Below are 20,370 nucleotides of genomic sequence, written 5' to 3' on the forward strand. Positions count from 1 at the left end.
TCTCCCCACCCCAAATCTGCCTTTTCCCACCCCAAATCTGCTTCTCCCCACCCCAAATCTGCTCTTTGCCACCCCAAACCCGCCCTTGGCAGACCCAACCCTGCTTTTGGCCATCCCAAACCTGCACTTGGTCACCCCAGAGCATCCCCTGCCACCCCAAATCTGCTTTTTCTCACCCCAAATCTGTTCCTGGCCACCCCAAATCTGCTTTTTCTCACCCCAAATGTGTTCCTGGCCACCCCAAACTGGGTTTCCCCCACCCCAAACTGGGTTTCCCCCACCCCAAACCCTCCCCATCCAGGCCAGTGCTGAGGATGAGGATGGAGCAGGGAGGAAGGGGAAGGGAAATGAGCCGGGATCTGCTGGGAAAGGCTGAAATTCTGCTGGTGAAAACCCCAATTCCTGCTCCCCATCCCCATTTCCCAGATGCTCTCCCACGGCTGGGGTGGGTTTGGGTTCCCTGGGCAGGCAGCACTGGGATTTGGGCTGTGGAGAAAGGAATTTTTCCAGGAAAAACAAAAAAACCAAACCAAAACCCAAACCAGTGGAAAACCATCAGCTCCTCCTCCAGGAAAACCCCGAGTTTCCCTCAGACCAGCGTGGAGTCCTTGGTGGCTCTGTGGGACACCGCGTCCCTCATCTCCCTGCTGGTGACATTCCAAGGGTTTCCCTGCTCCTGGAGCAGCCCTGGCTCCAGCAGCGTCCTGTGGGTCCGGGACCAGGCCTGGGACTGCCATTGCCTGGGGGAATCCTGGGTCCTGAACAATTCCTGCTGGGATTCCCTGGGGAAATCCTGGATCCTGGACCAGTCCTGCTGGGATTCCATTGGGAATTCTTTGCTCCTGGACCAGTCCTGGGATTCCATTGGGAATTCTTTGCTCCTGGACAATTCCTGGTGGCATTCCCTGGGGAATTCCTTGCTCCTGGACAATTCCCACTGGGATTCCATTGGGAGTTCCTTGCTCCTGGACCAGTCCTGGGATTCCCTGGGGATTTCCTTGCTCCTGGACAATTCCCACTGGGATTCCCTGGGGAGTTCCTTGCTCCTGGACAATTCCCACTGGGATTCCCTGGGGAATTCCTTGCTCCTGGACAATTCCCACTGGGATTCCCTTGGGAATTCTTTGCTCCTGGACAATTCCCACTGGGATTCCCTGGGGATTTCCTTGCTCCTGGACAATTCCCACTGGGATTCCCTGGGGAGTTCCTTGCTCCTGGACAATTCCCACTGGGATTCCCTGGGGAGTTCCTTGCTCCTGGAGCTCGGGTTGCTGCTGGAGGCCGAGCCCGGCCGGGATCTGCCCTCCAGGAGGGCTGGGAAGGAGAATTCCCGGGGGGTTTCTCCGGGGCGGCGCCGGGGAGCAGCAGCCCCGTCCCTGCCGAGGTCGCTGCCGGGGCCGGGCTGGGCGGAGCCGTTCTCGTACAGGGCCTGGGGAGGCTCCGGGCCTCGGGAAATGGGCGGAATTCGGGAGATTTGGGCCACGCGGGAGGCGCGGAGCAGCGCGTGGAGCAGGGAGAGCAGCAGGACCAGGATGCCCGAGGTCAGGACGCAGGCGCTGGCGATCCCGGCCTGCGGCTCGAACAGCAGCAGCATCAGCAGGGCCAGGGCTGCGGGCGGAGCAGAGCACAGGGGCGCCCTGAGGGGAGCGGCAATGCCCGGGGCTGGAAAAGGGCTCGGGAGTTAAAAGGGATGGATTCACAAATTCCTGGAGTGGCTGGGGCTGGAAAAGGGCTCGGGAGTTAAAAGGGATGGGTTTGGGAATCCCTGGAGTGCCTGGGGCTGGAAAAGGGCTCGGGAGTTAAAAGGGATGGATTCGGGAATTCCTGGAGTGCCTGGGGCTGGAAAAGGGCTCGGGAGTTAAAAGGGATGGATTCGGGAATTCCTGGAGTGGCTGGGGCTGGAAAAGGGCTCAGGAGTAAAGAGGGATGGATTCAGGAATTCCTGGAGTGCCTGGGGCTGGAAAGGGGCTCGGGAGTTAAAAGGGATGGGTTTGGGAATCCCTGGAGTGGCTGGGGCTGGAAAAGGGCTCGGGAGTTAAAAGGGATGGATTCACAAATTCCTGGAGTGCCTGGGGCTGGAAAAGGGCTCAGGGACAGCTCAGGAGCCCCTGGAAAAGGAATCTCAGGGGCTGGGATTACCCAAGGGACGGATTTGGAAGTTCCTGGAAAACTTGGAGATTTCCTGGGTTTGGAAATTTGGAAAATTTGGAAATTCCCAGGTCCCTCAGGAATTCTCCAGCTCCGTTCCCATCTCTGCACCCCTCCAGCCCCTCCAGAATTCCAGCCTGGGCCCCTGGGATGGGAACTGCAGGGTGTGGGAAGGAGCTGATGGAGCCACTTGTGAACCAAAGCAGTCCTGGAGGAGAAACCAGTGCAGGGCTGGGCTGGGGACACTGGGAGCACCGGGGGTCACTGGGGGACACTGGGAGCACCGGGGGTCACTGGGGGACACCGGGGGTCACTGGGGACACTGGGGGACACTGGGGACACCGGGGGTCACTTGCCTGTGAGGTAGAGGCAGACCCCGCAGCAGAAGAGGCCGATGGCTGCGTGCCGGATGCTCCGGCTGTCCAGGAGGAACCAGACTGCCCTGGGAAACAGGGAAAAGGGGGCAAACGGGGAAAAGGGGGAAAACGGGGGAAAGAGCTCTGGAAGGGCTCCTCACAGGGAAAACAGATCTGGGCAGGCTCCAGTCCTGCTCTGAGCCCGGGGAAAGGATGGAGGGAGGAATTCAGGACTGGTCCTGGCCCTGATCTGAGCCCAGGAAAAATCCGGAGGGAGTGACAGGGCCGGTTTGGGGTGACAGGGCCAGTTCGGGGTCACAGCGTTAATTCGGGGTGACAGCGCCAGTTTGGGGTGACAGCGGAGTTTGGGGTCACAGCGTTAATTCGGGGTGACAGCGCCAGTTTGGGGTGACAGCGGCAATTTGGAGCTGACAGCGCCGAAGGTCCCCGCGACGTGAGCGGCTCCCGTAGCGCCACCACAGCACGGGGACAGCGCCGCCACCTCCCGGCCACGGGGACATCGCCGCCACCTCCCGGCCGTGGCCCCCAACGCCGCCACCTCCCGGCCGTGGGGACATCGCCGCCACCTCCCGGCCGTGGGGACATCGCCGCCACCTCCCGGCCGTGGGGACATCGCCGCCACCTCCCGGCCGTGGCCCCGAACGCCGCCTTTGCTCCCGGCCCGAGCGCGGGGCTCCCGCCGCAGCCGGGGAAACTGAGGCACGGGGCCGGGATGGGCCGGAGACCCCCGGGGACAGGCACGGAACCCTCCCGACGTTCGGGTTACCGGGGCCGAGCCTCCCGGCGCTGGGAGCTTTTGGGAATGGAATTTTTCCTCCCCTGTGACCTCGCAATTCCCGAATTTCAACTTCCCAGCTCCCAAATGGAGCAGTTTCAGCCCAAAATCCGGGCTGGGATCACAGGAAAATTCACAGCTCGGGGTGGGGGGAAATTTTTTTGTTGTAAATTTTCCAGCAGAAAAGCCGCGTTTGTTGTGGGGATTTTTTGTGTTTTTAGGGAAATATTTTCGCTCTCCTCCGTTAATGAAGCGTTGGAAGAGGCTGAGGAGGCGCTGCTGGAATTTCTCCAGCCCGATGCTCCGTGCAGAGCCGGGGCTGATTGCGTTCTCTAATTAAGGGACAAAAAGTGGCTGTTGGAACGTCTCATTCCCTTTCAGGGAGTTTCGGCTGAAGTCAGAGAGGTCCCAAAATTGCGTGAGCCACCCCACCAAGTCCAGTTGTCACCAAAATCCTTTAAAATCAGATTATCCCCGAGCTGTTTTTTAGTTTTAACCCGGGTGCTGGGCCAGGAGCCCCCAGCCCATTCCAGATCCATGAAAAAGAAAAAAGAAAGGAATTTCTCTGGGAATAACCCTGCATATGTAAAAGTGCTGATTGATTATTCCGATTGATTAGTGATTAAATCAACATTTAATGAATGGCGGTAATGACCCAGCCCTGGGGTCGTTTTGGTGGCCCGGGTGGTGACCCCAGCAGTGACCTCAGGGCCAACATTTTGGGGCAATTTTGGGGGTCGAGGTGACCCCAGGAGCTCCTGGGACGCCCCCAAACCCCGCTGGGAGTTCCCAGTCATGGAAATGAAACCCCTGGATTGTGCAGCCAGGTCTAAACCTGCCGCTCCCAATTTCCAGAGTCTTTAAAACTCAAATTAAAGAGCTCAGTTCCGACCCTGGGCTTCACGGAGGGGAATTTGGGGCATTTTCCACCCATTGCTCCCCAGAACCCCCTTTTGGAGGGGACCCAGCGAATCCTCCCGCGGGTTTTGGGGCACCCCGGACCCCTCATTCCCTGACCCCGCCGCATCCTCCGGCCCTTCCCTTCTGCCCTGACCCCTCCGGGCATCCCCGGTCCCTCCGGTTCCGAGCGTCCCCACATCTCCCGAGCCCCTCCAGCCCCGGTCCCTGCGGCTCCCGGCCCCTCCAGCCCCGGTTCCCGCCTCTCCCGAGCCCCCATTCCCGCCTCTCCCGGTCCCCGCCTGTCCCGAGCCCCCCGTTCCCCCGAGCCCCGGTCCCCGCCTGTCCCGCTCCCCGCCTGTCCCGAGCCCCCCGTTCCCCGAGCCCCGGTTCCCCGGTGGCCCCGCTCGGGGCTCTCACCGCTCGGGCCCGGGCCGGCCCCGGCCCAGCTCGGTGCTGCAGTAGCCGTGGAGGAGGCAGAGCAGGAGGCAGCTCACGTTGAGCACCAGGCAGAGCGCGGCCAGCACGGCCGACACCGGCAGCACAGCGGCGGCCACCGGCTCCGGGAGCGCCCCGCGACCGCCACCGGCACCGGGAGCGGCCCGGCCCGAGGGCAGCTGGAAGATGAGGCTGGAGGAGAGCAGGGCCATGGCGGCGGACAAGGTCCCGAAGAGCAACAGCACCGTCAGGGCTCGCTGCGGGTACGCGGAGGGCATGGCCGGTACCGGGAACCGGGGGAACCGGGGGAACCGGGGGAACGGGGGGAACCGGGGAACCGGGGGAACCGGGGAACCGGGGGTGCCGAACGTGCGCGCGCTCCCCGACCCCTCGGTGCCGCCGCTGCGGGAGCTCGGGCGGGGAATGGGAACCGGGAACGGGCACCGGGCCGGTCCTGCCTCCGTTCCGCGGTGCCCGCCGGGGCGGGCCCGTCCTGCCCCCCGTCCCGCCTCCGGTCCCGCCTCCGGTCCTGCCCCGGTCCCGCCTCCGGTCCTGCCTCCGGTCCCGCCTCCGGTCCTGCCTCCGGTGCTGCCCCCGGTCCCGCCTCCGGTGCTGCCCCCGGTCCCGCCTCCGGTGCTGCCCCCGGTGCTGCCCCCGGTCCCGCCTCCGGTGCTGCCTCCGGTGCTGCCTCCGGGCCGGGACCCTCCCGTGCCGGCTCCGCCCCCGGCGGGGCCCCGGAGCCTCCAGGGGGCGGCGGGAGGGAGTGGAGGGAGCGGGGGTGGGGACGGACGGACGGACGGACGGACGGACGGACGGGCAGGGAGCCGCTCTCCCATTCCCAGCGCTGCCGTTCCCTGGGAAAGGCCCGGGACTGAGCCCGGTGCGGGACGGGGGCCCCGCGGTTCCCGCGTCCCCCGGGAGCGGCGCCTTTGGCCTCCACCTGCGCCGGGACCGTCCCGTCCAGCCCCGGGGGAGCTCCCGAAACGTTCCCAGTCCCGCAAGGCTGGGAAAGGACCCTCGGGCCGGCCCCTGGGACCCCGCGAGTTTCCCAGGCCTTATAAATACCCTGGGAAGCGGAACCCCAGCGCTCCGGGGGGATCCGCCCCGCCAGCGCCGTCCCCTGGGGCCGCCGGAGGCTCCCGGCAGGATCAGCCCAGGGAAATTCACCCCGCGCTCCCCGGGCGCCTCGGGAACCGCCCCGCGCTTCCCGGCACAGCAATTCCCGCGCAGCAGGGACCAGGGGACACCGGGGGACGCCAGGGGACACCAGGGGACACCAGGGGACACCAGGGGACACCAGGGGACATTGGGGTGCCTCCCCCATCCCGGTGCCAGCAGCCGTGCCCAGCCGGGCATCCAGACCGAGCTGATCTCTGCCTGCTGGAGGAGCAGTGCTGCCTGTCCCTTCCTGTCCCTTCCTGTCCTTTCTGTCCCTTTCTGTCCCCTCTCTGTCCCTCTCTGTCCCATTCTGTCCCTCTCTGTCCCTCTCTGTCCCTCTCTGTCTCTCTCTGTCTCTCTCTGTCCCTCTCTGTTCCATTCTGTCCCTCACTGTCCCTCTCTGTCCCTCTCTGTCCCTTTCTGTCCCCTCTGTCCCTCTGTCCCTCTCTGTCCCTCTGTCCCTCTCTGTCCCTCTCTGTCCCTCTCTGTCCCCTCTGTCCCTCTCTGTCCCATTCTGTCCCTCTCTGTCCCCCTCTGTCCCTCTTTGTCCCTCTCTGTCCCATTCTGTCCCTCTCTGTCCCTCTCTGTCCCTCTCTGTCCCTCTCTGTCCCCTCTGTCCCTCTCTGTCCCATTCTGTCCCTCTCTGTCCCCCTCTGTCCCTCTTTGTCCCTCTCTGTCCCATTCTGTCCCTCTCTGTCCCTCTCTGTCCCTCTGTCCCATTCTGTCCCTCTCTGTCCCTCTCTGTCCCATTCTGTCCCTCTGTGTCCTCTCTCTGTCCCTCTTTGTCCCTCTCTGTCCCTCTCTGTCCCATTCTGTCCCTCTCTGTCCCTCTCTGTCCCTCTGTCCCTCTTTGTCCCTCTCTGTCCCTCTGTCCCTCTCTGTCCCTCTGTCCCTCTCTGTCCCTCTCTGTCCCTCTCTGTCCCTCTGTCCCTCTCTGTCTCCTCTGTCCCTCTCTGTCCCTCTGTCCCTCTCTGTCCCTCTGTCCCTCTTTGTCCCTCTCTGTCCCTCTGTCCCTCTCTGTCCCTCTCTGTCCCTCTCTGTCCCTCTCTGTCCCTCTGTCCCTCCCTCCCGTCCCACGTGGGCGGTTCCCGCTGGCACCGGGGCCGTGCCGGACTCGGGGCTATTTTCAAGTCCCGCCGTGTTGGCCTTGGCAGCAGCAGCACTTTGGCTCCAGGCTCCTTTCCAGCATTTTTGGGAAGGGGGGGAGGCGGTGGCAGTCCCTGGGACTCGGCCCAAGGTCCCCAGAGCAGCTCCTGGTGACGGCATCTGTGTCCCTTTCCCGTGTCCTGGGCGGTGACAGAGCTCGGCCGCGTCCCTTGGGGCGCAGCGCTCATCCCAGGGCATCCAGCACCCCAAACTCCCCAGAATCCCGGCATTTGGGGGCAGGAAGAGCCTCAAGAAGGAGCTCAAAGCTCTGGGAGCTGGGAAAGAACCCGGGGGCACCGCCTGTCACCGCGGGGTCCCTGTCCCCAAAACCCCGAAAACGGCTCGGCCCAGCACGGCTGGGAGTGGCCCTGACCCGGGCCGGACCGGGGCAGTGCGAGGGGAAGGAAGGACAGGACAGGACAGGGCAGGGCAGGGATGTCCCACACCCAAAGAGCCACCCCGAGTGTCCCCAGAGTGTCCCGGGGCTGGAGGGGACACCTGGACGGGTCCCCTCAGACTCTGCCGAAGCCCCGGCGCTTCTGTTCTGCCCCCACCCGCTCTTCAGGATCAATTAATATTACTGGCGAGGCTCATTAACGCTCCGCTAATTGCACTCCATAAATCACGAGATTTAAAAGCAGCTCTGAGGAAGGTGGCACGTCCTGAGCGCCTGAGAGCCTCGTCCAGAAATTCCTCATTTCTCCAGGTTTTCCTCCCCGGGGCTGGGAGCGGGGACAGGACCCCCAGGATGTCCAGGGTGCAAAAATGTCCCTGCTCTGGGGCTGGGTGGCGCCTGATTTCCCTCATTTCCTGATATTCCCTGATATTCCCTGATTCCCGTAATATTCCCTGATTTCTCTGAATTCCCTGATATTCCATGATATTTCCTGATATTCTCTGAGTTCCCAGATTCCCCCGAATTCCCTGATATTCCCTGATTTCCTGATTCCCCCGAATTCCCTGATATTCCCTGATTTTCCCTGAATTCCCTGATATTCCCTGATATTCCCTTTTCCCACCTGCAGCGCCCGAACCCCCTGACCACGCCCCTTTCCTTCTCCCCGCCCCTCACCCGGACAAGGGCGTGACTATGCAAATAAGAGCCCTTCACTAACCAATGGCAGAGCAGCCCGGCTGCTGTATGCAAATCTTCGGGCGGTGTGGGCGGGGTTATGCAAATGTCAGCGGCGCTGCTCGCTCAGGCGGCGGCAGCGCTCCGGGGACACGAACGGGACCGGGACCGGCACCGACACCGGCACCGACACCGGGACCAGCACCGGCACCGGCACCGGCACCGGCACCGGCACCGGGGCGTCCCCGGCCGCGCTGCAGCGCCGGGAGGGCGCGGAGCCGCCGAGGAGGGAGCGGCGCTGCCCAGGTGCGTGTCCCGCGGCGGGCACGGGGGTCCCGCGCTCCGGTGGCACCGGCGGCGGGCACGGGGCTCGGCGGCGGGCGCCAGCAGCGCCGTGGGCTCCGCTTTCCTCGGCCGGGCTCCGTCCGCATCGCGGCGGGGCGCACGGGCAGGGGAGCCCGGGGCCGGCCCGGGGAGGGGCCGGTGCGGCCGGGCCGGCGCCCGGCGGGCGGCTCTGGGCACGGCGGAGCCCCGGCCCCCGCCCCGCCGTCTCGGGATGGCGGCTATAAAAAGCCTGCGGTTTGCGCCGGGCTCGGGCCGGTTATTTTTACTCGTGTCTGCGCGGGGAGGAACGCCCGGGTTTAACCCAAAAGTGCAGCCTGGGCGGCGGCCGCCCTGCCCCGGCCCCGCCGCCGCCTCCCCGCCGCCCCCGGGCCACCGGCGCGCGGGGAAACTGAGGCACGGCAGCGGCGGGCTCGGTGCGGCTGCGGCGGCCGCGGGGACAGCGCACCCGGTCCCCCCCGATGGCGCTGTCACCTCGCGGGGCTGGCACAGCGGCCGGGCCGCTCCCGAGGGGACAGGACACGGGCACGGCTCCTGCCAGGGGCATCCCCAGCGTGGTGGCACCTCCATGTGGCATCCCCAGGATGGTGGCACCTCCATGCACCATGTCCAGAGTGGTGGCACCTCCATGTGCCATCCCCAGCGTGGTGGCATCTCCATGTGCCATCCCCAGCGTGGTGGCATCTCCATGGGCCATCTCCAGAGTGTCCCAGGGCACCTCCATGTGCCATGTCCAGGGTGGTGGCACCTCCATGGGCCATGTCCAGGGTGGTGGCACCTCCATGTGGCATCCCCAGCGTGGTGGCACCTCCATGGGCCATGTCCAGGGTGGTGGCACCTCCATGTGCCATCCCCAGGGTGTCCCAGGGCACCTGGGTCCCCCTGGCACCTATGGACAGTGAGGTGGATCCTCTGCCGGATCCTCCTGCACAGCACAGCCCGCTGCCAGTGCGTCCCTGTCCCTGTCCCTGTCCCTCCTGTCCCTGCTGTCCCTGTCCCTCCTGTCCCTGTCCCTCCTGTCCCTGTCCCTGCTGTCCCTGTCCCCATCTTCAGGAATTTTTACTCTTTTAATGACAGAAACTCTCCCAGCGCTGCCGGTCTGGACTTTCCCAGGGAATGAATTTCCCTGGAAGCTCGGGATGAGCAGGGAAGCGGAGATGGGCCCCAAGGAGGGGGGGCTGTGCCCCATGGGGACCCCCCGGGCATCCCTGGGGCTGTGAAAGGAGCGGGGGCGACCACCAGGACATGCCAGGCCTGGCCCTGTGCCACGGCCCCGCTGCCGGCCGGACACGGCACAGGGACCCCGGGGGCTCCGGGGGAAGGAGGGACCTGGTGCAGGCTCAGCTCAGGCCTAGGACCCCAAACCTGCCCAGGGCACTCACGGCACCCCAAAAGAGCGGATTTGGGAAACTTTGGGAAAGTTCTGTGCAAAGGGAGAGGGACCCTGCTGGGTCAAGCCAGCAGTAAACCAGCCTGAACCAGGCAATAAACCAGCCTAAACCAGGCAGTAAACCAGCCTAAACCAGGCAATAAACCAGCCTAAACCAGGCAGTAAACCAGCCTAAACCAGGCAGTAAACCAGCCTAAACCAGGCAGTAAACCAGCCTAAACCAGGCAGTAAACCAGCCTAAACCAGGCAGTAAACCAGTTTAAACCAGGCCTCAGGTCTGGTTTAGGATCCCAAACCTTCCCAAGCCCAGGGCACCCATGACATCCCAAAAAACGTGGATTTGGGAAACTCTGTGAGCCTTTGGTGCAGAGGGGGAGGGATCGTGCTGGGATCCAGCCGTGAGGGGCTGCAGAGCTGCACTGGGGGCACCAGGAGGATCTGGGGGGAATCAGGACAATGCAAAGCCTTGGAATTCCCCTCCTCTTCCCGGAAATCCCCGCAGGATGGTCAGGATAAGGCAGCTCTGCGAGCCAGGCAGCCCCAGAGCCCCGGGGCCAGCCCTGAGTGCCCCCAGCACCAAGCGGGGACCACCCCAGGTCAATCCCAGCCCAATCCCGTGGGAATTGTGAGTTCCCTCCCTGGAGGGAGCCTCAGTCCTGCCCTGGGCCGGAGGGGGTCCGTGTGTCCGTCCATCCTCCCAGGGCCCTGAGCTGCCTCGGTTTTGGGGCCATTTCAACCCTTCCTCCTTCCTCACACTCATTTTGGAACCGAAAATCCTCCACCCATCAGCCCGGGGCTTTCGCTCTGTGTCAGCCCAGGGGGACGGGGACAGTGACAGTGACAGTGACAGCGACAGCAGGGCTGGAGGGCGGCCGTGCCCCCCAGAGCCCCAAACCCTGGCTTTGGGGTTTTATGGCTGCTGGGCGTTTGGGAAGGGGGGGACGGGCTGTGGGGAGGCCGTGGTGGTCCCAAAACCCCTCAGGGCCCCGTCCCCGCCTTTCCCCCATTCCCCGCTGGCTCCCAGTCCCCGCCCAGCGCTGCCGGCCCCGCGCTGGTTTGTGCTGCTCCCTTGTTTAAACAACCTATAAAAAGCAGGAGCGCCCAGCACAAACTCCACGCTCAACTTTGACTTTTCCCCGTGCTGGGCTCGGGATGCTGCTCACAGCAGCTCAGCCACTCCCAGGGGATCCAAACCACGGGGCCAGGCCTGGACTGGGCTCAGCACTCCGGGTCTGGTGCTCCTAAAACCCCCATTTTTAATCCCCATTTCAAACCCCCATATCACACCCCCATTTCAAACCCCATTTCAAATCCCCGTTTAAATTCCCCATTTCAAAGCCCTATTTCAGACCCCCAATTTAAATTCCCATTTCAAACCCCATTTCCAGCCCTATTTCAAATCCCCTTTTCAAGCTCCCTTTTCAAGTCCCCATTTCAGATCCCCATTTCAAACTCCATTTAAATCCCCATTTCAAGCCCCCATCCCCACCCCTGTTCCCCTCCTGGTCCCACCATCATCCCCTCCCTCCTGTGGGATTTTGCTGCTCCTGGCTCAGATTTTCCCCTCCCTTGGGACAGAAGCTCTTTCTCCCTGCTCTAATTGTATTTTTTCTCCCAAAATGCTTTTTGGGAGCTGCCAGAAGCTACCAGCGGGTGCTTGAGAACCAATCCCCTCCCAGTCCTTCCCAGCCACCCCCAGCTCTCAGATTTGCAGCAAAACCCCCATAATTTGGTAAAAAACCCCCTTTCCTGCACTTTCTGCTCCCCATGGGAGGATGAATCCCTGGGCAGCTCCGAGACCCTGACTTGGGGGTGTTTTAGGGGAGCGCTCAACCCTGGAGCAGCTTTTTCCTTTAATACCCCCCTGCCTGGATTTTGGGATAAATTTGTTGGATTTAGGGTTTCTGGGAGCAGCCAGGGGCGTGGAGGTGCTGCAGGCAGTGCTGGAGGCCCCGCTGTGGTGCTGGGAGTCCCACGGTGGCTCACAGGGATGGTTTGGTCTCTGCTCACTGCTCGGGAGCTGGAATTGGGGATTTACACCCCTAAAGGCACAGAGAGTCGGGGCTTTGGTTACAAACCCGACCCCAGCTCGGGGGCAGGGGTGAGGCCGAGCTGTGGGTGCTGGGTCCCACTGGGAATGGTTGGGATGAGGTGGGAGCGATCCCAACCCCAACCCCAACCCCAATCCCAAACCTGACCCAAATCAGCTCCTCTCAGGACCCCCCTTGGAATCTCCCTGTGGCTGCTGGAACCTTCCAAGTCCCCCTGGGCGTCCCCCATGGGGCTCTGAGGTACCACAGCATCCAAGGGTCTGTGGGGGATTGTCCCCAGGCAAATCCTTGGAGTTGTTCCATGGCCCTGCTGCAGGTGGGGGATGCAGCCGTCCATCCATGGATGCATGGATCCATCCATCCCTGTGTCCATCCATCCATCCATGGATCCATGGATTCATCATCCCTGTGTCCATCCATCCATCCATGGATCCATGGATTCATCCATCATCCATCCCTCCATCCACCATCCGTCCATGGATCCATGGATCCATCCCTCCATCCGTCCATCCATGATCCATCCATCCCTGTGTCCATTCACCATCCATCCATGGATCCATCCATCCATCCATCCATCCATCCATGGATTCATCCATCATCCATCCATCCCATAGATCCATCCATCCCTGTGTCCATCCATCCATGGATCCATCCATCCATCCATCCATTCCATGGATCCATCCCTGTGTCCATCCATCCATCCCTGTGTCCATCCATCCATCCCTGTGTCCATCCATCCCTGTGTCCATCCATCCATCCCTGTGTCCATCCATCCATCCATCCCTGTGTCCATCCGTCCCTGTGTCCATCCTTCCGTCCCTCCCTTAAATCTCCCCCCAGGCTGAGGCTCTGCAGGGACACGGGGGGGTCACAGCCAGGCCAGCACCCCCTGCCCCAAAATGCCACCCCCAAAACGACCCCGGGGTGTCCCCAGGGAGTGGCGCAGGTGTCGGGGCCGGGAGGACGCCCCCGGGATGGTTGGGAACAGGAAAACCTCTCCTTTTCCAGCCGGGAATTCTCAGCCCTTTCCGGCGGGGCCGGGGTGCTCTGGGCACCCCCAGGCCCTCGGGGAGGGGGCACGGGGGGGGTCGTGCGTGGGCCCGGGGACACAGGGTGGCAGCAGGGCCGTGGGAACGGCAGCGCAATTTCCTTCCATAAATTAAAATTAGTTTTGATCAGCTAAAAATAGCAGCGAGCACGATGGTGAAATGGCAACGTGCTCGAGAGGGGGAGGCGGGACACGCCGGGGGCATCGGGGGACCCGAGGGTCCCCAACTGCACCCCTGGCACTGGGGGGGTCCCGAAGCCGTCCCCAACACGGAGCTGCTGCCCCGCAGTGTCCCAGCCCCGCTCCTGCCCCGTGGTTTGGGGACAGCGGGGACAGAGCCAGGCCAGGTCTGTCCCTGCACCCGGGTGGGGCTGGGGACATCTCAGTGCCACCCGTGGCCCTGCCCCGCTGGTGGAATTGGGGGATTTTGGGGTGGCTCTTGCTGGGGGGGTGGCAGAGGGACAGGAACTGGGGGGTGTGACAGAAACTGGGGATGTGACAGAAACTGGGGATGTGACAGGAATTGGGGGGTGTGACAGGAATTGGGGGGTGTGACAGGAATTGGGGGGTCCCAGCACTGTGGGGGTGTCAGAGGAGTGGGAACTGGGGGGGTGTGACAGGAATTAGGGGTGTCCCACACTGTGGAGGTGGCAGAGGGACAGGAACAGGGGGGTGTGACAGGAATTGGGGGCAGTGACAGGACCAGGGGTGTCCCACACTGTGGAGGTGGCAGAGGGGCAGCAACTGGGGACAGTGACAGGAACAGGGGACAGTGACAGCAATTGGGGGTGTCCCAGCGCTGTGGAGGTGGCAGAGGGGCAGGAACGGGGGGCAGTGACAGGAACAGGGGTGTCCCAGCGCTGTGGGGGTGTCAGAGGGGCAGCAATTGGGGACAGTGACAGGGATTGGGGGTGTCCCAGCGCTGTGACGCGCTAGGGGGGTGGCAGAGGGGCAGCAATTGGGGGACAGTGACAGGAACAGGGGTGTCCCAGCGCTGTGGGGGTGTCAGAGGGGCAGCAATTGGGGACAGTGACAGCAATTGGGGGTGTCCCAGCGCTGTGGGGGTGTCAGAGGGGCAGCAATTGGGGACAGTGACAGCAATTGGGGGTGTCCCAGCGCTGTGACGCGCTCGGGGGATGGCAGAGGGGCAGCAATTGGGGACAGTGACAGGGATTGGGGGTGTCCCAGCGCTGTGACACGCTCGGGGGGTGGCAGAGGGGCAGCAATCGGGGACAGTGACAGGGATTGGGGGTGTCCCAGCGCTGTGACGCGCTCGGGGGTGCTGCCCCCCTCAGCCACGGCGGCCCCGGGGGTCGCCAGCCCCGTGTCCCCGTCCCGGGCCGGCTCTCGGGGCGGGCGGGCGGTTTCGCTCCGCCGCCTCCTCGTGCCGCCACTTCCTGGCCCGCGAGTGGCGGAGGTCAAATTTAGTCTGCTGGAGCCTGAAAAAAAAACCAAAAAAAAAAGAAATTTTAAAAAAATCCCCAAATTTAAACCTCAAACCAACCCTTTTGTCTGAGGGACCCTCCCCGCCGCCAGCCCGGCCCCCTTTTAAGCGCCCTCCCCGTCCCACGGAGCCGCCGGGAGCAGCTTCGGGAGCAGCCTCGGGGGTCTGGGGTGAGAACTCCGCTCCCAAACCCCCGGGATTTGGGATCCCGTGATTTGGGATCGCGGCCGACACCCAAAGGCGCTTGGGGTGGCTGGGATTGGGGTGGATTGGGGTGGCTGGGCAAGGCCAAGGGGATTTTTTCCCCTCTAACCCAACAGAATTTCCCAATTTCCCCCCATTTTCCGCTTGGCCACCATCTTCGCGGAAGAAGAAATGACCGAACTTCCTCCGAAAATCGATTTTTTTTCGCAGCCAAACTTATTTTTGGCGGCGCTGGGGCGGACCCTGGCTGGGGACAGCCCCGAGGGCCGCGGGGCTCAGGCGTTTCTCGCTCTCTTCCAGCCCCGAACCCAGCGGAGGAGGCGAAAATGGGCCGCAAAAAGATCCAGATCAGCCGCATTTTGGACCAGCGGAACCGGCAGGTGGGGGCTGCTCGGGGTGAGGTGGGGCCAGGGAGAGGATGAGGAGGACGGGAGGCAAAACCACCCCGGGGGGAGCGTTTCTGGGAGGAATGGGCGCCGTTCTCGGGGGGTTTTCACGGCCGGCCCCCCTCAGGTGACCTTCACCAAGCGGAAATTCGGGCTGATGAAGAAGGCGTACGAGCTGAGCGTGCTGTGCGACTGCGAGATCGCCCTGATCATCTTCAACAGCACCAACCGCCTGTTCCAGTACGCCAGCACCGACATGGACAAGGTGCTGCTCAAGTACACCGAGTACAGCGAGCCCCACGAGAGCCGCACCAACTCCGACATCCTCGAGGTAGCGGCCGGGGCGGCCCCCGGGGCCCCGCGGTGCCGCAGGGACGCGCTCATTGTCACCTCCCCGCAGACGCTGAAGCGCAAAGGGCTGGGGCTGGAGAGCCACGAGCTGGAGCTGGAGGAGGGCCCGGAGCCGCCCGGGGACAGGGGCAGGAGGCTCGGGGAGGGCGTGGATCTGTCCCTGGCGCGGCCCAGGTTCTATGTGAGTCCTGTCCCCTCGCTGGCCTTGGGTTCTGGTTTGTCCTGCAGGGTCCTCACGCCCTTCTTGGCCTCTGGTTCATCCTGAAGGGTCCTGAGCGTCCCCAGGTGTCCCCAAGGATACCATTCCCTCCCTGTCTTTGGGTTTTGGTTCATCCTGAAGGGTTCATCCGAGGGTCCCCAAGTGTCCCCAAGGATCCCGTTCCCTCCCTGTCCTTGGGTTTTGGTTCATCCTGAAGGGTTCACCCGAGGGTCCCCAGGTGTCCCCAAGGATGCCATCCCCTCCCTGTCCTTGGGTTTTTGTTCATCCTGAAGGGTTCATCCAAGGGTCCCCAAGTGTCCTGTCCCCTCCCTCTCTTTGGGATCTGATTTGTCCTGCAGAGTCCTGAGGGTCCCCAAGGATCCCGAGGGTCCCTGTCCCTGACCCCCGTGTGTCCCCTATGGTCCCTGTCCCTGACCCCTGTGTGTCCCTGAATGTCCCCGAGGGTCCCTGTCCCTGACCCCCGTGTGTCCCCTATGGTCCCTGTCCCTGTCCCCTGCATGTCCCTGAATGTCCCCTACGGTCCCTGTCCCTGACCCCCGTGTGTCCCCGCAGAGCCCGGTGCCGCTGCCCGAGGCCGCCTATGGCAGCTCCCCCCCGGCCCCCGAGGGCTCCCTGGGCTCCCCGCAGGGCCAGGGCCGCTCCCCCGCCCTCAGAGCCGCGGCTCCCAAGGCACCCGGACGGTCCCCGGGGCCGCTGCCCCCAGGTAGGCTCGGGGACACTGCAGGGGTGGGCACCGGGGAGGGGACCCGGCCATGGGGGTCCTGTGCCCACCATGGGCACCCCGGCACCCCCTGGACACCCCATCCCCACCATGGGCACCCTGGCACCACCCTGGACACCCCATCCCCGCCGTGGGCACCCCATCCCTGCCATGGGGGTCCTGTGCCCACCATGGGCACCCCGGAACCACCACGGGCCCCTGTCCCTGCTATGGGAACCCAGTCCCCACTGTGGGCACCCCATTCCCGCCATGGGCGCCCTGTCACCCCCCTGGGCACCCCATCCCCACCATGGGCACCCCATCCCCTCCATGGTCACCCCATTCCCTCCATGGATCCCCCACCCCGGACACCCCATCCCCTCCACGGACCCCCCTCCCCGGACACCCCATTCCCGCCCTGGCCCCTGTCCCGGCCGTGCCCACCCCGTCCCTGCCCCGCGGGGATTTTCCCCGCCCGGCCCCGCATGCAAAGCTCCTCCCGCGGGGCCTTCCCGGGCGCGGGGCCGGGGCTGCGTGGGCAGGAGCGGGGCCGCAGCTGTGGAAACACCGGCCCGGGGTGGCTCCAGCTGCTTCCTGTGCCCGGCAGCAGCGGCAGCAGCTGTGCCCTCACCCCGTGCCCATCGAGCCCATCCCGGGCACAGCCTGGCACGGGGGCTCAGCCCCGGTGGGGACAGAAAGGGGCTGGAAACGCCACAACCCCGGGGCCTGAGCCCGGAAACCACCGGGGGTGGGAGGTGGCACGGGATGGGGACAGGGAGGGATGGGACAGGGAGGGATGGGGACAGGGAGGGATGGGACAGGCAGGGATGGGGACAGGCAGGGATGGGGACAGGCAGGGATGGGGACAGGGAGGGATGGGACAGGGAGGGATGGGGACAGGGAGGGATGGGACAGGCAGGGATGGGGACAGGCAGGGATGGGGACAGGCAGGGATGGGACAGGGAGGGATGGGGACAGGCAGGGATGGGGACAGGAGGCAGGGATGGGACAGGCAGGGATGGGGACAGGCAGGGATGGGGACAGGAGGCAGGGATGGGGACAGGCAGCACCCCAAACCCGGGATGGGGTGGCCGCTGGCCATTCCTGTGGGTGCCATTCCCTGCAGCCGGGCGTTGCAGCCCCCGTCCCCTGCCCTGGGTGTCACCTCCTGTCGCAGCCCGGTGGCTTTGCCGGCACACCCGGCTGCCCCGGGGCTCATCCGTGTGTCCCGCTGTCCGTCTGTCCCCCAGGGCTCGGCTACCCCCTGTTCCCCGCCGCCAGCCTGAGCCGCGCCCTGGCCACCAAAACGCCACCGCCGCTGTTCCTGGGGGCCGAGGGCCGGCGTGGGGAGAGCCAGGGCGGCCTGGCCAGCGGCCGGAGCGGCGGCACCGCGGCGGTGAGTCGGCTGTCCCGGGGCCACACGGCTGTCCCTGAGGCCACACGGCTGTCCCCAGGGCCGCATGGCTGTCCCTGAGGCCATGTGGCTGTCCCGGGGCCACACGGCTGTCCCTAAAGCCATGCAGCTGTCCCCAAAGCCACACGGCTGTCCCCAGGGCCGCATGGCTGTCCCCAAAGCCATGTGGCTGTCCCCAAAGCCACACGGCTGTCCCCAAAGCCACGTGGCTGTCCCGGGGCCACACGGCTGTCCCCAAAGCCACACGGCTGTCCCCAGCACCACATGGCTGTCCCCAAGGCCACACGGCTGTCCCAGGGCCATGCGGCTGTCCCCAAAGCCACACAGGTGTCCCCAAGGCCACATGGCTGTCCCCTTCCCAGACCCCGCTCCTCCCATCTGCCCCTTCCTCTGGTCCTTGCTGGGGGGCTCGGGGTCCCCGCGGGGCTTTGTGACCCCGAACCCACTGGGGTCCCCCCGTTTTCCGCAGCGGCCGCTGTTCCCCGCCCTGCAGACGCTGAGCCCCGTGCTCAGCCCGGGCAGCTCCGGCCTCCCGAGCCATGGCCTCGCCGGCTTCCCCTTCCTCAGCCCGGCCCAGGCGGGTGAGTGGCGCCGCCCCAGCCTCGGGACAGCCTTGTCCCCTCCCTTTGTCACCCCCTCCCGCTCACTGTGTGCTCTCACCCGCAGATTTTGGGGCTGGAGAGGCCCCAACGCCCCCCGGATTCCTGCAGCCCCCCCCGGCCTGGCAGCACCCCCGGGACGTGGCAGTGCTGGGGTGAGGAGGGGTGGGGACAGGACAGGGGACAGGGTGGGGACAGGATGGGGACAGGATGGGGACAGGAGGGACAGGGGGGGCACAGGAGGGACAGGACAGGGGACAGGGTGGGGACAGGGCAGGGGACAGGGTGGGGACAGGGCAGGGGACAGGGGTGGCCCTGGCATGGGGACAGGGCAGGGGACAGGGTGGGGACAGGGCAGGACAGCGGGGACAGGACATGGCAGCACTGTGGTAAGGACAGGGGTGGCCCTGGGGCAGGGGACAGGGGGGACAAGGTGAGGGTGACCCCATCCTGCTGTCACCTCCCGGCCATGGGCAGCACCGAGGGCCAGCCCCCACCCAGCAGCTGCTCTTGGGGGTCACCCTGAAGCACCCCCAGCTCATTCCCAGCCGGGATCCCCCGTGGGTCCTGTCCCCATGTCCCCCCCAGCAGCCGTGTGGGCCCAGCTGGGCCAGAACCAGCCCAGGACGGAGCTCGGGGGTCTCAGCCCCTGTAGGGGTGACAAGGGGACACGGCGCCGGTGAGGCGGGGCCAGCCCCTCATCCCTCGCTGTCGCCGCAGGGCCAGCAGCCGCATCGTCCCCGCGGAGGAGCCGCCAGCCGCTGTCCCCGGCGCGTCCCCGCAGCCGCAGCCCATCAGCATCAAATCGGAGCGGGCGTCGCCGGGGCTGGGCTGTGCCCCGGGCACCCCCCAGCCCCCCCTGCCCACCCTGGCGCCCCTCAGCGAGGCCCCCCGAGCCCCCGGCGAGCTCCAGCCCCGCGATGGCTTCGCCAAGAGCTTCCCCCCGTACGCGCCGGGGCCGCCGCGGCCGCTGCCGGACGAGCCGAGGGTCGCGGTCCCCGCTGTCCCCGCTGTCCCCGCGGTCCCCGCGCGGAGGGCACAGCCCCTGGACGTTTGGCAGAGATAGCGAGGCCGGCGGGGCGCGGGGAGGGGGAGCAGCCCCCGCTTCTGCCCCATCGCAGCCGCTCGGGATCCCCCGGTGCCCCCAGGGTCGCTGTCCCCGCCCGGGGGCTGCAGCTCCTCCAGGCCCCCCCTCCCCAAGTCCCCTCCTTTGGGCGCGGCCGGGAGCTGTGGCCGTGTCCTGTCCGGGGGCGCTGGGCGCTGTCCCCGCAGTGTCCCCAGCGTGTCCCCAGCGTGTCCCCAGCCTGTCCCCAGCCTGTCCCCAGCCTGTCCCCAGCGTGTCCCCAGCGTGTCCCAGCAGCCGGAGTGGCCGGGAAGCGCCACGCGGGGGCAGCAGGACTGAGAGCAGCGGCAGCGGCTCCAACCCGGCAGCCCCGGCCCCATCCCGCGGCCATGGGGACAGGGACAGGGACAGGGGACAGGGGACGGGGGACAGCGCTGCGCCCCCAGCCAGGGGCTCTTTTCTATTTATTATCTTCGCACCAATAAAGAGCTGGGGGGCTCGGGGTGTCTGCTGTGAGGTTTTTGGGCGCGGGCGGCCCAGTTCGGGGTGGCACGGCGGTGATGTCCCCGCGGGAGAGGTGGCACTGCCCGCACGCCCTCGGTCTCAGCGTCGCTGTCCCCCCCGTGTCCCCCAGGCTCAGAGCCACCTCTCGGGGCCGCTGACCCGCGGGGTGGGTGACAGCCGGGTCACCCCTGCTCCGGTGGGGTCGCTGGGGCTCAGCCGTGCTGCCCCCACCCCTCGGTGACCCCAGAAAAGCCTCTCGGGGGTCTCAGAGCACGGGGGAGGAGGAAAAACCCCTGAAAATCGGGGTCTGGGGGGCAAGGCGGGGGTTAAGGCCCGGCCCAGCTGAGCTGAGCCTGTTTTGGGTCAGGGCTGGGCTGGGTTTGGGGGTTCTGCCGGTTTTGGGGTGGGGGAGCCTCCCTGGGGGCTGTGCTGGGCACGGCGGCGCTGCTGGGGGGGGACAGGGAGGGACAGCCGGGTCCTGCAGCGCCACCACCCACGGGGACACCCGGGGGGGCTCGGGCACCCCCAGGCCGGGATCAGGCAGGGCCGGGGGTCCCGCACACCCCCCAGGCTGAGCTGGGCCCCTTCCCCCGGCTGGGGAGCGATGGATTACGGCCCCGAGATTAAAACCTGGGCGGGAGAT

The 20,370-nt window shown here is 65.4% G+C and overlaps 2 protein-coding genes across 3 annotated transcripts; one reads left to right on the forward strand and one right to left on the reverse strand.

The window, feature by feature from the left end:
• Positions 1 to 83: 83 nt before the first annotated feature.
• TMEM221 (transmembrane protein 221) lies at positions 84 to 5,133 on the reverse strand. 2 transcript variants are annotated; one of them, XR_013185525.1, is made up of 4 exons: positions 4,618 to 4,964; positions 2,505 to 2,590; positions 268 to 1,608; positions 117 to 204 (listed from the first exon to the last, which is right to left on the reverse strand). XR_013185525.1 is itself a non-coding variant. In XM_077191342.1 (3 exons), exons 1-3 carry the CDS (start codon positions 4,911 to 4,913, stop codon positions 590 to 592), a joined length of 1,401 nt encoding a protein of 466 aa, XP_077047457.1. In that variant the 5' UTR covers positions 4,914 to 5,133; the 3' UTR covers positions 84 to 589. The 2 variants fall into 2 exon arrangements, 1 of the variants encoding a protein (XP_077047457.1); XM_077191342.1 differs by having other exon boundaries at positions 84 to 1,608; positions 4,618 to 5,133.
• A 3,007-nt stretch (positions 5,134 to 8,140) lies between these two features.
• Positions 8,141 to 19,723, forward strand: MEF2B (myocyte enhancer factor 2B). Its single transcript, XM_054650432.2, has 9 exons — positions 8,141 to 8,317; positions 14,791 to 14,870; positions 15,004 to 15,207; positions 15,277 to 15,408; positions 16,000 to 16,150; positions 17,398 to 17,543; positions 18,031 to 18,142; positions 18,228 to 18,315; positions 18,881 to 19,723. The coding sequence occupies exons 2-9, from the start codon at positions 14,817 to 14,819 to the stop codon at positions 19,224 to 19,226; spliced, it is 1,233 nt and encodes a 410-aa protein (XP_054506407.2). The 5' UTR covers positions 8,141 to 8,317; positions 14,791 to 14,816; the 3' UTR covers positions 19,227 to 19,723.
• Positions 19,724 to 20,370: the final 647 nt, after the last annotated feature.

The sequence above is a fragment of the Agelaius phoeniceus genome, chromosome 29, assembly GCF_051311805.1.
Source record: "Agelaius phoeniceus isolate bAgePho1 chromosome 29, bAgePho1.hap1, whole genome shotgun sequence".
Taxonomy (NCBI): Eukaryota; Metazoa; Chordata; class Aves; order Passeriformes; family Icteridae; genus Agelaius; species Agelaius phoeniceus.

What these genes read in the sequence shown, in the direction of transcription:
- TMEM221 (XM_077191342.1), bottom strand. Translation starts at nt 4,913, where the DNA reads ATGCCCTCCGCGTACCCGCAGCGAGCCCTGACGGTGCTGTTGCTCTTC. An exon ending in GGCCGGCCCGGGCCCGAGCG is followed by an intron (nt 2,591 to 4,617) that starts GTGAGAGCCCCG and finishes CCTGTTTCCCAG; the next exon opens with GGCAGTCTGGTTCCTCCTGG. An exon ending in GGTCTGCCTCTACCTCACAG is followed by an intron (nt 1,609 to 2,504) that starts GCAAGTGACCCC and finishes CTCCGCCCGCAG; the next exon opens with CCCTGGCCCTGCTGATGCTG.
- MEF2B (XM_054650432.2), top strand. Translation starts at nt 14,817, where the DNA reads ATGGGCCGCAAAAAGATCCAGATCAGCCGCATTTTGGACCAGCGGAAC. An exon ending in TGGACCAGCGGAACCGGCAG is followed by an intron (nt 14,871 to 15,003) that starts GTGGGGGCTGCT and finishes GGCCCCCCTCAG; the next exon opens with GTGACCTTCACCAAGCGGAA. An exon ending in TGGCGCGGCCCAGGTTCTAT is followed by an intron (nt 15,409 to 15,999) that starts GTGAGTCCTGTC and finishes GTGTCCCCGCAG; the next exon opens with AGCCCGGTGCCGCTGCCCGA.